The sequence below is a fragment of the Portunus trituberculatus genome, chromosome 36, assembly GCF_017591435.1.
Source record: "Portunus trituberculatus isolate SZX2019 chromosome 36, ASM1759143v1, whole genome shotgun sequence".
NCBI classification, from domain to species: Eukaryota; Metazoa; Arthropoda; class Malacostraca; order Decapoda; family Portunidae; genus Portunus; species Portunus trituberculatus.
Window position 1 is genome coordinate 1,816,671 of NC_059290.1, and position 13,080 is coordinate 1,829,750.

At 40.6% G+C, this 13,080-nt stretch overlaps 2 protein-coding genes across 3 annotated transcripts; one reads left to right on the top strand and one right to left on the bottom strand.

The window, feature by feature from the left end:
• Positions 1 to 208: 208 nt before the first annotated feature.
• LOC123513537 (BTB/POZ domain-containing protein 9-like) lies at positions 209 to 7,307 on the top strand. Of its 2 annotated transcripts, none has more exons than XM_045270765.1 (10): positions 209 to 344; positions 1,191 to 1,396; positions 1,618 to 1,768; positions 1,972 to 2,137; positions 2,270 to 2,403; positions 2,646 to 2,805; positions 3,185 to 3,366; positions 3,612 to 3,764; positions 4,051 to 4,229; positions 6,324 to 7,307. In XM_045270765.1, exons 2-10 carry the CDS (start codon positions 1,221 to 1,223, stop codon positions 6,505 to 6,507), a joined length of 1,485 nt encoding a protein of 494 aa, XP_045126700.1. In that variant the 5' UTR covers positions 209 to 344; positions 1,191 to 1,220; the 3' UTR covers positions 6,508 to 7,307. The 2 variants fall into 2 exon arrangements, with proteins under 2 accessions (XP_045126700.1, XP_045126701.1); XM_045270766.1 differs by lacking the exon at positions 209 to 344 and adding an exon at positions 362 to 489.
• A 1,629-nt stretch (positions 7,308 to 8,936) lies between these two features.
• Positions 8,937 to 13,080, bottom strand: LOC123513535. The gene is made up of 3 exons (XM_045270764.1): positions 13,009 to 13,080; positions 11,270 to 11,382; positions 8,937 to 10,776 (listed from the first exon to the last, which is right to left on the bottom strand). Exons 1-3 carry the CDS (start codon positions 13,034 to 13,036, stop codon positions 9,310 to 9,312), a joined length of 1,608 nt encoding a protein of 535 aa, XP_045126699.1. The 5' UTR covers positions 13,037 to 13,080; the 3' UTR covers positions 8,937 to 9,309.

The window sequence follows — 13,080 nt, forward strand, 5'->3', positions numbered from 1 at the left end:
AAAAAGACGTCATAAGCTTCATCAGTCAGGATGAATTGCACACGAGGAGCGAATGGTGCATTAAATACGGAAAAAAAAAAAAAAAAATATATATATATATATATATATATATATATATATATATATATATATATATATATATATATATATATATATATATATATATATATATATATATTATAGTTGAGTGACCCTTGTCGTACGCATTCCGTCCTCCACTCCATGACCCCCGCAGCAGCCGCAGGACGCTACACACCACCTTTGTTTACTTGTGATCTCGCTCTCTGCCTTACTGTATCCTTCTATTACCTGCTCGTCACCATTTCTCCATCCATTAAGTTGAGGTAAGTTCGCTATGTAGCAACACATACTCTCTCAATCCACAGGATTCAGGAGGAATCAAAGCTTAAAACTCAAAATAAATGAGAAAAGTGAATCCCGCACACACCTACTCAGCATCTCGGGCAGGGACTGCTGTCTCTGGGCAAGGTGAGTCTAATGACACTTCCCTCACCCATGGCATGACTCATTCCTCGTGGGTAACAAGCAAGTGAGGCAAGGGGGCTGGGGGTGGTGGAAACATGACTAGGGACGGCACTGCGAGGCTGGACCCGTGGACCGCTGGATAACTACTTGTGAAAGAGTGCAGGCGCCGGGAGCGTGAGTGATGCTGCGGCAGGCTGCCAAATAATACAGTAAAATCCTCGGATTTATGCGCTTCAAGATGCCAATCTTGTACTTGTAAGGCCAATGCTGATATTTTGTAAATCTGAAAGCTCTATATTTATTATAGGTAACAATGCATTACATTGGAACACTGTGAAGGATGAATTGTCAGATTAAGATAATCATTGTGACAACTCAGTTATCTCAAAAAGTAGGAGGATAAATGATGCAGCACCTGGTGTATCAAGAATTCAGATATCATCCCTCTTGCATCTAAGCATTTTATATCTGATGATTGTAATAGGTACTTGCAATAGGTCTTTCCTTACTAATGAATATTGTCTGGAATAGACAACACCATTTATTTGGAAACAACTCAAAGATTTTGTGATGAAAAAGTTTATAAAAGTTTTGTGGCAAATACTTTTATATTTTCATAGATATGCTTATTTCGTATATTTGAAAGCACTGTTATAGCCTATTTAATTTGCAGATATGACACAAATTCTTACTAACTCCAACAGGCATCACTCACCGCTCTGCTGGCCTTCAGGATGGGGACACGGGTAGCTGGTGGTCTCCACTTCTCTGACAAGTCCTTAGTGGGGGTGTCAAGACTTCTTGAGGATCTGCAGCACCTGTTGGAGGATAAGGACTCTGCTGATATAATATTTGTCATCGGACGGGAGGAAACACACATAGCTGCTCACAAGCTTATCCTGAAGGCCAGGTACTTTGTATTCCAATAAGATACACTGAATTTGGCTTGTAGTGTTGTTATAATTAACCAGATTATACAAAACATCAGTCATTAGTTCTAAATTACATTAGAATGAATTGATTCTTATAAAGCCAATAAATGAATAAAAAAACAGAATATATCTTGACAAACATATTCTTTAGACAAGTCATTTATAATCAAAACTTAATATGGAGTACTTTCCATCACAGATGCAAAAGTTTTGTGGAGGCGTCCGGTGGAGAGGTGTGTGTCATTCCCGGCAGCACAGTGACTCCTGGCAGCCCCCACACCACAATCCGCCTGCCCCAGTACCAGCCGGTCATTTTCCGCCAGGTCATTAACTACATCTACACTGGCAAGGTACTGCTGGACCTAACCTCTCCCACCTTGAATGGAGAGAGAGAGAGAGAGAGAGAGAGAGAGAGAGAGAGAGAGAGAGAGAGAGAGAGAGAGAGAAGAAATTTCATGCAGGATGGATATAGTAAGAGCCAATCTAGTTTAAGGCAAAATATTTGAAGACATCTATCTATACATGCCGAACTCACCTTGATGGGTCACTGCAGGTTGTAATGAGTGACAGTGGAGTGTTTGAAGTGCATGGAGTGGCTCATGACCTTGGGCTGGAGGAACTCTGCCAGCATTGTGAGGACCACATTGCCACCACCATGACACCTCACAATGCTTGCACCTTCCTCATGGCTGCCCTCAAGATGGAGCAGCGCACAGGAGGTTTGTACTCTGAGACGCTCGGAATTCCGTGCAGTTGCTGGAGAGATAATATTTTTCTATAACCTTGATGTTCTTCCATAACATTTTAGCTATTTCAAATGATATCCTTCACATTGTGCTGTGTGCCTACAGGGAGCAAGGGGAGCCGTTCCTTTGTGGACCGCTGTGTGGCATACATTGGTGAGAATGCACTTGAGTGTATGCAGACATCCTCCTTCCTAAACCTGTCCCGGGAAGCACTCATACGACTGATCTCATCTGATAATGTAAGCCTTGGAGGAACATTGTGTTAAGCATTTTTAAACCAGCTAACATTGAGAAGTAGATGAGAAGACGAGTTTATGAACACCTTGCCACCATTTATGTTCAGATGTAATGCTGATAAGAATCAAGAGATACTCATGTATTTCCCAGCTCAGGTTGTTCAATCTTTGGTGCATATTTTACTTAGGAAGTTTTCTTTATTTGATTCCAACTTTAATGCATCTTGTATTTGCACGTTTTCCAGCTAGCTCTGGAGGAGGAGGACGTGTGGCGAGGGGTCCTTAACTGGGCTAAGTATGGTGCAGGTGTTGCGCAGCCCACGGCTCACTGGACAGAGGAAGAGAGGTTGCGTGTGTGTCAGCAGCTGCAGGGTGTCATTAATCATGTTCGACTCCTGCTCATTGGTAATAATTTTGATGTATAATCCATATTTCACTTCTGAACATTATCTTAAGTAAATTTTTTTTATTCCTTTTCAAAATGTTCTTGTGTCACCTTTGTGCATTCTCCACAATTTTGTTTACACAGCTACAATTCCCATGATCCTAAGGGTATTTCAATCATCTCACGACTAACTTTCAGTTACAGCAGCATTCCACAACCATTTTGAGGACATGTCTGATGCACTGACAGTGCCAAGGGTCTATATGTCACATCTTACACAGTCTAATACAGGCAACAAAATAGTAATAGATCTTATTTTTTCTTTGTATTCAGAACACATTCCTGTAGTATTGAAAATTTGTTTTCTTCTTCCTAAATTTCCTCCTGCTATCATTCCAGACAGTCAGGTGTTTGCGGAGGAGGTGGAGCCGACAGGAGCAGTGCCTATGGAGCTTTCCCTGGAGAGGTATCGCTATGCTGCTCTTCCCAATAAGTTCAAGGATAACTCAACCAATGAGGACAAACGACTTCAACCCAGAGTGTCCCTAAAGTTGTTTGCTGGCTCACAGATACTGATCAATGTAGGTGTTACATTTCCATTCTTAGTTAAATTTTTTTTTTTTCTGGCATTTGAACATTCACTGTATTTCATATGTGTAACTAACCTTTTCCAATATTAACAGTTGGTAACATTAATGCAAGTAAGAACAAAAATTCTTCACTGGCACAAATATGTTGGGGTTTAATAATTAGGAGTATATGCTGGAAATATTACTGTACACAGCCTTCTTTATACAGTCCATTTTTCTGAACCTTCATCCCTTAGGAGAAGATGTCCCTCCAGCGCATCCTTAACAACTGGTACGGCGTCAACAAACAGATGTGGCGCCTGGTGTACCGGGCATCAACTCACGGCTACTCGGCTGATGCCTTCCACCGCCACTGTGATGGTGTGGCACCCACCTACACAATTGTCATGGTACAGCATTAATATCATATTATTTCTTTTCATTTCTTACACAAGCCAATGTGTATTGACTACAGGACAAAACCATCCTTTTATAATCAGAGGATGAAGACCTGTAGCATACACTTGCCACACTACACTCATGCAGGGACTTGGTACGTATCAAGTCCCTCTCCTTGGCTCCATGTACAGACACTAGAGTGAAATCCACTTGATGAAATTAAATGGATTTAAATGTAAGGTTTTTTTTAAATTTCAAGGCAGAATAGAGGAATAACTATCCACTCTCACTTAACAGGGTCAGCATGGAGAGATTTGTGGAGGGTTTAGTGATGTCCCTTGGGGCAAGACGACCATGAAGGGGAGATACGTCGCTTCGGACAAAGCTTTCCTTTTCACCCTTGTCAACAACCAGGACATCCCTCCTACAAAATTTCCCGTCATTAAGAAGATGTTTGCCATCTGCTACCATCCAGAGTAAGTTGTACAGCATCCTGTGCTGTGTTAAGAGTGTGTTGCTGTGACATGTTTCAGTAAAATTACACTATTAATTATTTTGATGCATAAGATACAAAAATATTTAAGTTCTTTTTTTTTATCTTAACTGTCAATGTTACAATATAACCACAGCAACTAACTTACATAATTTCCATATATCATACCACAGATAACAGTAGATCTGGATTTGACATGAAAATTGCTGCGCTGCAGTAACATACCCAAAGCTGGAGAACGGACCTTAAATTTCAAACCTCGAAATCTCAGCTCCTAGCCAACATGAATCTATGAAAATCACTGTGAAGCAAGCTAACTGTGTTTAATTCAATGCTTGAACGCGATATCTAAATCCATACAACCGTGTCATTGTACCACTCAGTTATACGAGTCAAACACGAGAATTTATATAGTACCAGGTGGATGTTTAAATACAACTTTAAGGTTACAGCTGTATTTCAAACACAAAATGCAAATTTTGTATCACTTATAAATTACTTTACATGATTTTGGCTGTCCACTTGCTCATCTCTTCTTCACACCTGTGAGTTTATGCCTTTTGTCATCACTCTGTGACCGTGTGTTACCTCCTGTGGCGACACCTGGTTTGCACTTTATTATTTTTTTTTACCTCATTAACGCGAAGAAATATATCACAGTAGTCACTATCAGTCACTGCCTAGGCATTGTTTCCTACCATTCTAGTCATTATTAATCATTCATCGGTTTGTTGCAGTCATGTTAGTAATCAGATGAGTTTAACACTTAACAGCACTCCACAGTACACTTCTGCGTCACAGTGATGTCAATAACATGTCACTGTTCTTCACCAGTGCCACTATCTTTTCCCAAGCTGACTATCTATATGGCACCAGATGTCATATCTGCAGTCACTGCCACCAGTTGCACGTGTCTCGGATTACGTCCCAGTTACAGCCTCTCACTCTGCCATTTTGTGTGACCTCTCATTATATTTCACTGTAGTGTTTCACATTGTACGCCTCAAGTCACCACTAGCAGTTCTTCTCCACTGTACCACTGACTTAACTCCGCATACAACACTCAGCGTCACCCTACACACGTCACGGTTGGATACACCACTCACAATGTTAAATCTGTGTGCATTACACCACTCACAATGTTCACTCCTTATTCACCTCACTGTACTTCATTACTCACTGCACAGTGACATCACTAGCGACTGCATCACACACGCACATAATAACATTTTCATGTGAGCCTCGACACAAGCTCTTCACACTTTCACTGTAAATCCATTGTTGGACAAAACTTTCAACAGCATTCACATTTCACTGTTTCATTGTCTCCACAGATATGTCAAAATGCCTGAACATGCACGTAACAATTATAACCCCTCACTCTTGGCTGCAGCAGTATCCCTAGCATGACTGACTTGAACCGAGTGACTTGAGTGACTGTCACTGTCCGTTGGCTAAACCGTTGGCCATCTCGCTGCTCGCCTGAGATTTTAAAATGACTAATTCGCAGTAGACATGGGTGTATACAACTTGCCACAAATATGTACATAATAATAATAATAATAATAATAATAATAATAATAATAATAATAATTTCCTCCAGGTAGAGGTCAGCCGAGCCCCTCACAGCCTCCACAAATGCACACGTCTTCCCACTGCTGCAGTATTTAGTAATGATTAGCATTTCCTTAAAAATGCACCTTATACTGTATAAAACTTTACAAAATTATAACTTTAACAGTCAGCTGCCGCGTACTACCAGTCAACCACTTTGGGTACGTTACTGCAATGGCGGCGCGGCTCCGCACTCCCGTGTCAAATCCAGATCTACTGTTATCTGTGATTATACATATATTGACCAGAAGTGTTGCCAATGTACCAGTGGTTGGTTATATGTGCAGCTACTACAGGCAGGCACTTTACACTAAGGAGTTTAGAAGGCTGTCACAAGTCCACTAGGTGCATGCAATTATATATTTGGCAATACAGTAATGTTAACTTGTAAACCCTGCAGTGATAGGTAACAAAGTGCCAGCAGTGTTAATGTTTACATTGTTCTTCACCTCTGTCTTGCCAGTTGTGGCCCAATCTTTGGTGCTGGGGCTGACCTCTTCATTGCTGGGAACTGCAACCAAAACCTTGAGAGTTACTCCAACCTGCCACACTCATATGATGGTGAAAATGCTTCCTGCAATACTCTGATGAGTGACTACAACTTCACAGTGCTAGACTATGAGGTGTTCTCTCCTTATGGAAAGTGAAGTGTTACTCAGAAGGAAGTGATTGATGTTTGGATATTTGTGGCTGCCCTGGAAGGAAAGTAATGGAGCATGAGAAATGTGTTGCTGTCTAAGGGAAAAAAAGGAGAGACAGATATTCATTGCATGTTGAGACAATCCTACCACTGCACATAATTGCTGGAGTGTCACAGTCTGTGATCGTGGAAAATGTTTCTATGTGCAATATTTCATCCTTTTGATGAAGTTATTCTTATTGTTCATTCTGACATGGCTGTCACTACAATCTCTTTTATATTTGTTTTTTATGTGTTTGTTCTATTGTTCTATTGTTAGTACAATGATTCAGTGTCTTTCTGAATATGTTTATCCAATATTTTACATTAAAATAACAAATAGGCAGACATTTTCATCGTAACTTAGATGAGAACTGATTACTACTTAGATGGTTGTAAATACTGACTTATGTCTGTTCATGTTAACTTGTGACTGAATTCCTTATCTTTCCCTCATGATGTATGTTATTGTGAAGTGATGAGCAAATCCTGACTGTCCCTTCTTGATTCACTCACTCAATGCTTATTTAGAAGAGGAAGCAGCTCATGGATTGTCCCAAGGCTCTCAAGGAAGGAAGGAAGGATGGTAGAGATTTTGTGTTTACATAATTAGTGAAAAGCTTCTAGACATCAGTTTGTTTCTCCGAATTGTTGTAAAAATATATAATTAAGGTTTTACAGTTTGATTTATATATAGCAAAGCTTAGTTCAGAAGGTTGTTATATTTGTTGATTTATTTAAAAAATATATTGTGTAGTATCAAGTCCACATTTCGTTGAAATGTTCCTCACATGTAGTTTATACACCAGACCAACAAGCAAAGGCAGGGATGAAGTCTTCACTTGCATACACTCATCTTCACAATTATACTAAAACATTCTCTCAGATGTCAATGGACAGGCAATAGTGAAACAGGACAAATTGTCACTGTCTGCACACTACATGAAGGATAGTTGTGTACCATACTTGGCTTTCTGTAAATCAATGGTCCAACAGAAGAGCAGGCCTACCTCTGCTACTTATTAACAGACTCAGCCCTACTTTCATGTGTCTGACCTGATCACCTGGTGGATGAGTCAAGAAATGGAAAGACCTCCCACCTTCAGATAGTCCCTTGAAATATGGAATAGTTCCATATGGAAGAGTGAAATGCTTGAAATTTTTTTATGCAAGAGGGGAAAGCTGGCCAAGGACAACAAAGAATTAAAAAAAGCCCAGATCTGAAAGATTAAACCAAAAGAAATGAATAAATGTCTTGAAACCTCCCTCTTGAATAAGGTCAAGTTACAGGAAGTTGGAAATACAGAAGTAAGCAGGGAATTCCAGAGATTACCAGAGAAAGGTATGAAAGATTGAGAGTACTGGTTAACTTTTGCATTAGGTAGAGAGTGGAACAGAATAGGGGTGAGAGGAAGAAGAAAGCCTTGTGCAGCAAGGCTGCAGGAGGACGGGAGACATATGCTTAGCATAATCAGAAGAGCAGTTGGCATGGAAATAGCAGCAGAAGATAGCAAGAGATGCAACATTCCAGTGGTGAAAAAGAGGCTGAATACAGTCAATTTTGAACCAACACAATGTAATTTGCTCTGTATTTATCTGAATGAATAGTCAAGCAAATGGAATTATTAATTTAATATCGTAATGAACACATATTGAGTCAAATATATAACCATTTCACAAAAAAATAAGTTTGTTAGGGGTTGTCATGCAATATGTTATTATTACATGCTGTATTGTCTCTCCCACCATCACCAGTGTGTGTCATTTGCCAGTCTAGTCTACGTAGACAGGGTAGGGGTGCAATGTTGCTGCTGTACAGCAGGCTCTCAGCTCTGCTTGGTAGAACTGAACAATGCTTATCTCTTCAGCTTTTCTTACCCTCTCCTCCAAAGGCAAAGAAGAAAAAGCTACTAAGTTCCATATTTTTTTTGAGATGGAGGTCTTCTCATTTATGATTCTCCTTTCAATCCTACTATGCAGAATTACATACATCCCTCTTCCTTATGATGCTACCTTCACATTACCTGCCCTTCCAATTCATTGCAATCTTACATCTGCTGTATCAAAACCACTTATCATTTTTCTACTATTCTCTACATTACCAGACCTGACACTGATCTATTCAATCAGTTAACTCTGTAGTTACAATTCAGTGCACAATGAAAAAAACACAAGTTCTGTGTAAATATGAAAGATGTACTACAAAGATAAGAAGAGTTAGGACTTGGACCAATGAAGCAGGTTCTGTATGAAATTGGAAAGAGTTGGAAGAAATCATATTGAATGAAGAATTCCAAAGAATCACACAGTCTCAGTATGTGACCTGCCATCAAGTGACAAAATCTGACCATTGAACAGGTCTCAAGTTATTGATAGATGATACTAATGTGAAACATAATTACCAGTCAAGTTTATTTCTTAATTTTTAAATAGATTAAGATTTCCCAACATTCACAATGGAAGCATAAGCACTTATAACAACTGCAAATACTGAATTACAGACAAGTTTGCAAATGGTTACTAATTGTGCAAACACCATATCAGATATGAATGCATGAGTTACAACTTAGACTAACGCTGATTATCTACAATATGAAACAACAATTTACAAATGAAAATGACATTTGTGATAGTGAAGGTATGTTGATACTATAGTTACATTTCAATGAACACAACACTACTTTGTCTACCACTAACTATCTACAGTACTATTTACTACTGTCCCAAGGGGCTAGTTTCTTACTCCCATAATCACAAGCCACTGGCAACACTATTCCACGGCTGACCTGTCAAGGCGGCACAAACAATTGCTACTTATGAGGTCATCTTGTAGGGCCACAAAGGTTGACTCAGGGATGAAGGGAAACCTCTTCAGGTCGAGGGAGAGGCTCGCCAAGGAGGGAAGCGTGAGGAGCGAGATAAGGCCTGCAGGTGACAGGTTACCAGCTCCAAGGTGTAGCGTGGCCAAGTGGTGCAGGTCGTTCTGGGAGAGAAGAGTGCTAACTACCTGATCCGTGAGCACGTCCCGATTCACTGCCAGGCTCATGTGTTCCAAGGTCCTATTGCGGCTGATCAGGCTCGCTAGCACGTCGGGTGAAGACGCTGCTCCTTCCACTACTAGGTGGGTGAGCTCAGGGAAGGCAGGGACAATGAGCTTGGATCGCTGGCGAGGACGCGGTTCTCCAGACAGACACACTGAGATAAGTTCGAGGCTTTGTAAATCGCGGCAATGTTCTTGAAGGACTTTTAGCGCTGCGAACGAGAACAGTTTATAAACGCATTCCTCGTATTCCACCCGCAGCTTAAGGAGGTTGTGGCCCACCGCCTTTACAGCTGAAACAATGAAGGACTCGGGCACTAGTCGCAGGGTGAGAGAGGTCAGCTTAGTGAAGCCCGCTAGCGCATCAAGATTGACAACACTAGGCTCGCACCCTTCTATCTGCAGATTGCGGAGGCTGGGACACAGTGATGCCACGCTTTCTAACACATTTCCTGCAACCAGCGACAGATCGAGGTGGGAGATAGCGTAGGAGGTCACTGAAGGACACAGCTGCTGCAAGATACGAAGTGACTCGCACACCGGAACCAGCCAAGTGTAATGAAGGCAACACAGGTGGGGAAGGGCGCGCAGCAACACCATTGCGCCACCTATTGTCAGCGCGGGCGATATGACTGTCACTTCCCTCAGAGTTGACGCTCGCACTCGACCAGGCTTTGACAAGTCTTCGTCCGAACATAGCACATCTGCCATGTTGCTGAGCTTCCGAACTGGCCACAGGAGAGCACTGGCAATCTCTTCGTCAGTCACAGTGCAAGAATGAAGATGCAGGGTGTGAAGCTCACATGTGTTGTGACTCAGGTGATCCAGAGCTGCTTCTGCTAGACTGCCAGATAACTGTAGTGACCGGAGAAGTGGGGCTTTCTTCAATATACATGAAAGGAGGCCAGGTTTAAGTGCCAAGCCTTCCAACAAAAGACTCTCCAGCCGGAGTTCCTTCATTACTTCTAGTTCCTTCATGAAAGTCTCACATTCTCGTTCAAGCAAGCTATTTGCTTCCATGCCCCGTCCCTTGATTTCCACGTGGGAGACATCGGCATTCAGGTTAAGCCTTAGAAGATTCACAGTAAGCTCAGGATTGATGGCGAGGTCTTGTGCGGAGGTCACATCCCTCAGAAGTGCTGTGAGAGTTCCGAGTGGCAGGCAGGAGCGAAGCAAGGAACCTACATTGGCCAAGCTCTGTGGAAGAAAGGTTCCAATTTGTTAACCACTATGGAATAATACCAGAAATAATAATGCTTAAAGCTCCATATATATATATATATATATATATATATATATATATATATATATATATATATATATATATATATATATTGAATCTATGGCTTGGCTACGACAGGCACCGAAAAATGTTAAAAAGCGAACAAAAGATGATATCTATATAGTAAATGAGAAGAAAACGAGAAGGAAATGAGGGGGGGAAACGAAAATCTGAAGCAAAATGAATAACAAAAGATAAATAAATGAATACACAAATAAAATGAAGACAACACTGAATTAGAATATATTGTACCATTTCGAAATCTGCCAACAAAATAAGAACAGTATGATGAAGTGACTGGCAGAATAAGGGAAAAAGAAAGAAAGACGTATTGTGAGAGAGAGAGAGAGAGAGAGAGAGAGAGAGAGAGAGAGAGAGAGAGAGAGAGAGAGAGAGAGAGAGACTTACCTTGTGACATACTGAAGGGTGATTGAGGACACCAGTGAGTAGGGAAGTCAGTCGTGAATGACTAAGTTTTCTGAGGGTCATGGGAGGCCTCTTCGGGGCTCGTGCTCGCCAACCTGGTAAAGGTAACAAGATAAATCAAAACTTATATACATTACGACGCGCATACACGATCCTAAATACTCCCAAAGGATCTCCCTAACAAATGCAACCCATGTGATCGTACATTTTAGTGGTAGCGCATGTGTGTGTTTCACTGTTTGTTTGATCTGCTGCAGTCTCTGACGAGACAGCCAGACGTTACCCTACGGAACGAGCTCAGAGCTCATTATTTCCGGTCTTCGGATAGGCCCGAGACCAGGCACACACCACACACCGGGACAACAAGGTCACAACTCCTCGATTTCCATCCCGTACCTACTCACTGCTAGGTGAACAGGGGCTACATGTGAAAGGAGACACACCCAAATATGTGTGTGTGTGTGTGTGTGTGTGTGTGTGTGTGTGTGTTGGATGAGAAATATGGAACACGACCTTCAGCGCTGATTTCATTGCGTAAGTGAATTAATACATACACGTGTAGAATTTGCACGTATACCAGTCTTGCCAAACGACTGAAGATGAAAAATTCAATCAAATAAGTAGAGATACGAACTGAATAACTAACCATAACTAAATTAATAAGTAAGAACTAACAAACGAACTAATTAACTAACAAATAACTATAATAAAAATAAGAACTAACACAAAATCAACAGACAAACTAGATAAATAAATTGACTACCTAGCTAACAAACTGATTGATTGACCAAATAACTAAACAAAAAGGAGAAAAAAAAATAACAACTATTTAACTGAACAATCAAGCAGGAAATGAATACACATACAGGGAGGGAAATGTTCAAAACACAAACTCCACTCGTGTCGACTGAAAGCAATAGCCAAAAACAGATTTCACTACACATGCCACCATCAGTCTTCTTAATTAAAGGTCGTGAAAAATGCAGTCCAGTTAACGCCAGCAGCGGATTTACAAAAAAGTAATAGTACGGTTTTCAATATTTTCACCTCCACGTTATTTCTTCGCGTTACAAGTTTGTCATTCAACCTAAACAAAATGACAACAAATGGTACTTTAATCATTACACACTTATTTAACGCTTGAACTGCTGGATTATCAAAAATTTTAGACACTTATTTCCAATCACAGTTTCTAAAATATTTATGCAGAAGTGGAAGAAATCCCTTTATATGCCTTCTTTGTGTAAATGTGTGTGTGTGTGTGTGTGTGTGTGTGTGTGTGTGTGTGTGTGTGTGTGTGTGTGTGTGTGTGTGTGTGTGTGTGTGTGTGTTTGTGAGCGTGCGCCTTATGGTTTTCAAGTTTTCAAAATGTTAAAAAAAGTAAAAAATAAAATAAAATAAAATAAGATAAAATAAAGAAATAAATAAAGAAAAAAATAAGTAAATTAATAGAAATAAAGAGTTTATCGTATGTTGGTTATATAAAAAGAAGTTATTCCCTGAACCTCCTCTTCATCAACACTTCCTGGAACAGATTAATACAATTCACACACACACACACACACACACACACACACACACACACACACACACACACACACACACACACACACACATCGCCCACTGTATAGACACACCAACACTACAACGTCACAAACACAAAACAGGAGTAACAATAATCAATGCATTAAAAGAACTGAAGCAAAACTGAGGAGTCTTACTCGTGGCGTGTGGCTGAGCGGATGCCATTTCTTAGTGAGGAGGAGCTGTGCTAATATCCTCTCCGTGCAAGG

Bases quoted from the DNA above. Each gene is read 5' to 3' on its own strand.
- LOC123513537 (XM_045270765.1), top strand. From the start codon at position 1,221: ATGGGGACACGGGTAGCTGGTGGTCTCCACTTCTCTGACAAGTCCTTA. The intron at 1,769-1,971 runs GTACTGCTGGAC...GGGTCACTGCAG, and splicing joins ACTACATCTACACTGGCAAG to GTTGTAATGAGTGACAGTGG. The intron at 2,806-3,184 runs GTAATAATTTTG...CTATCATTCCAG, and splicing joins TGTTCGACTCCTGCTCATTG to ACAGTCAGGTGTTTGCGGAG.
- LOC123513535 (XM_045270764.1), bottom strand. From the start codon at position 13,036: ATGGCATCCGCTCAGCCACACGCCACGA. The intron at 11,383-13,008 runs GTAAGACTCCTC...TACCTTTACCAG, and splicing joins CGCTCAGCCACACGCCACGA to GTTGGCGAGCACGAGCCCCG. The intron at 10,777-11,269 runs GTAAGTCTCTCT...TTTCTTCCACAG, and splicing joins ACCCTTCAGTATGTCACAAG to AGCTTGGCCAATGTAGGTTC.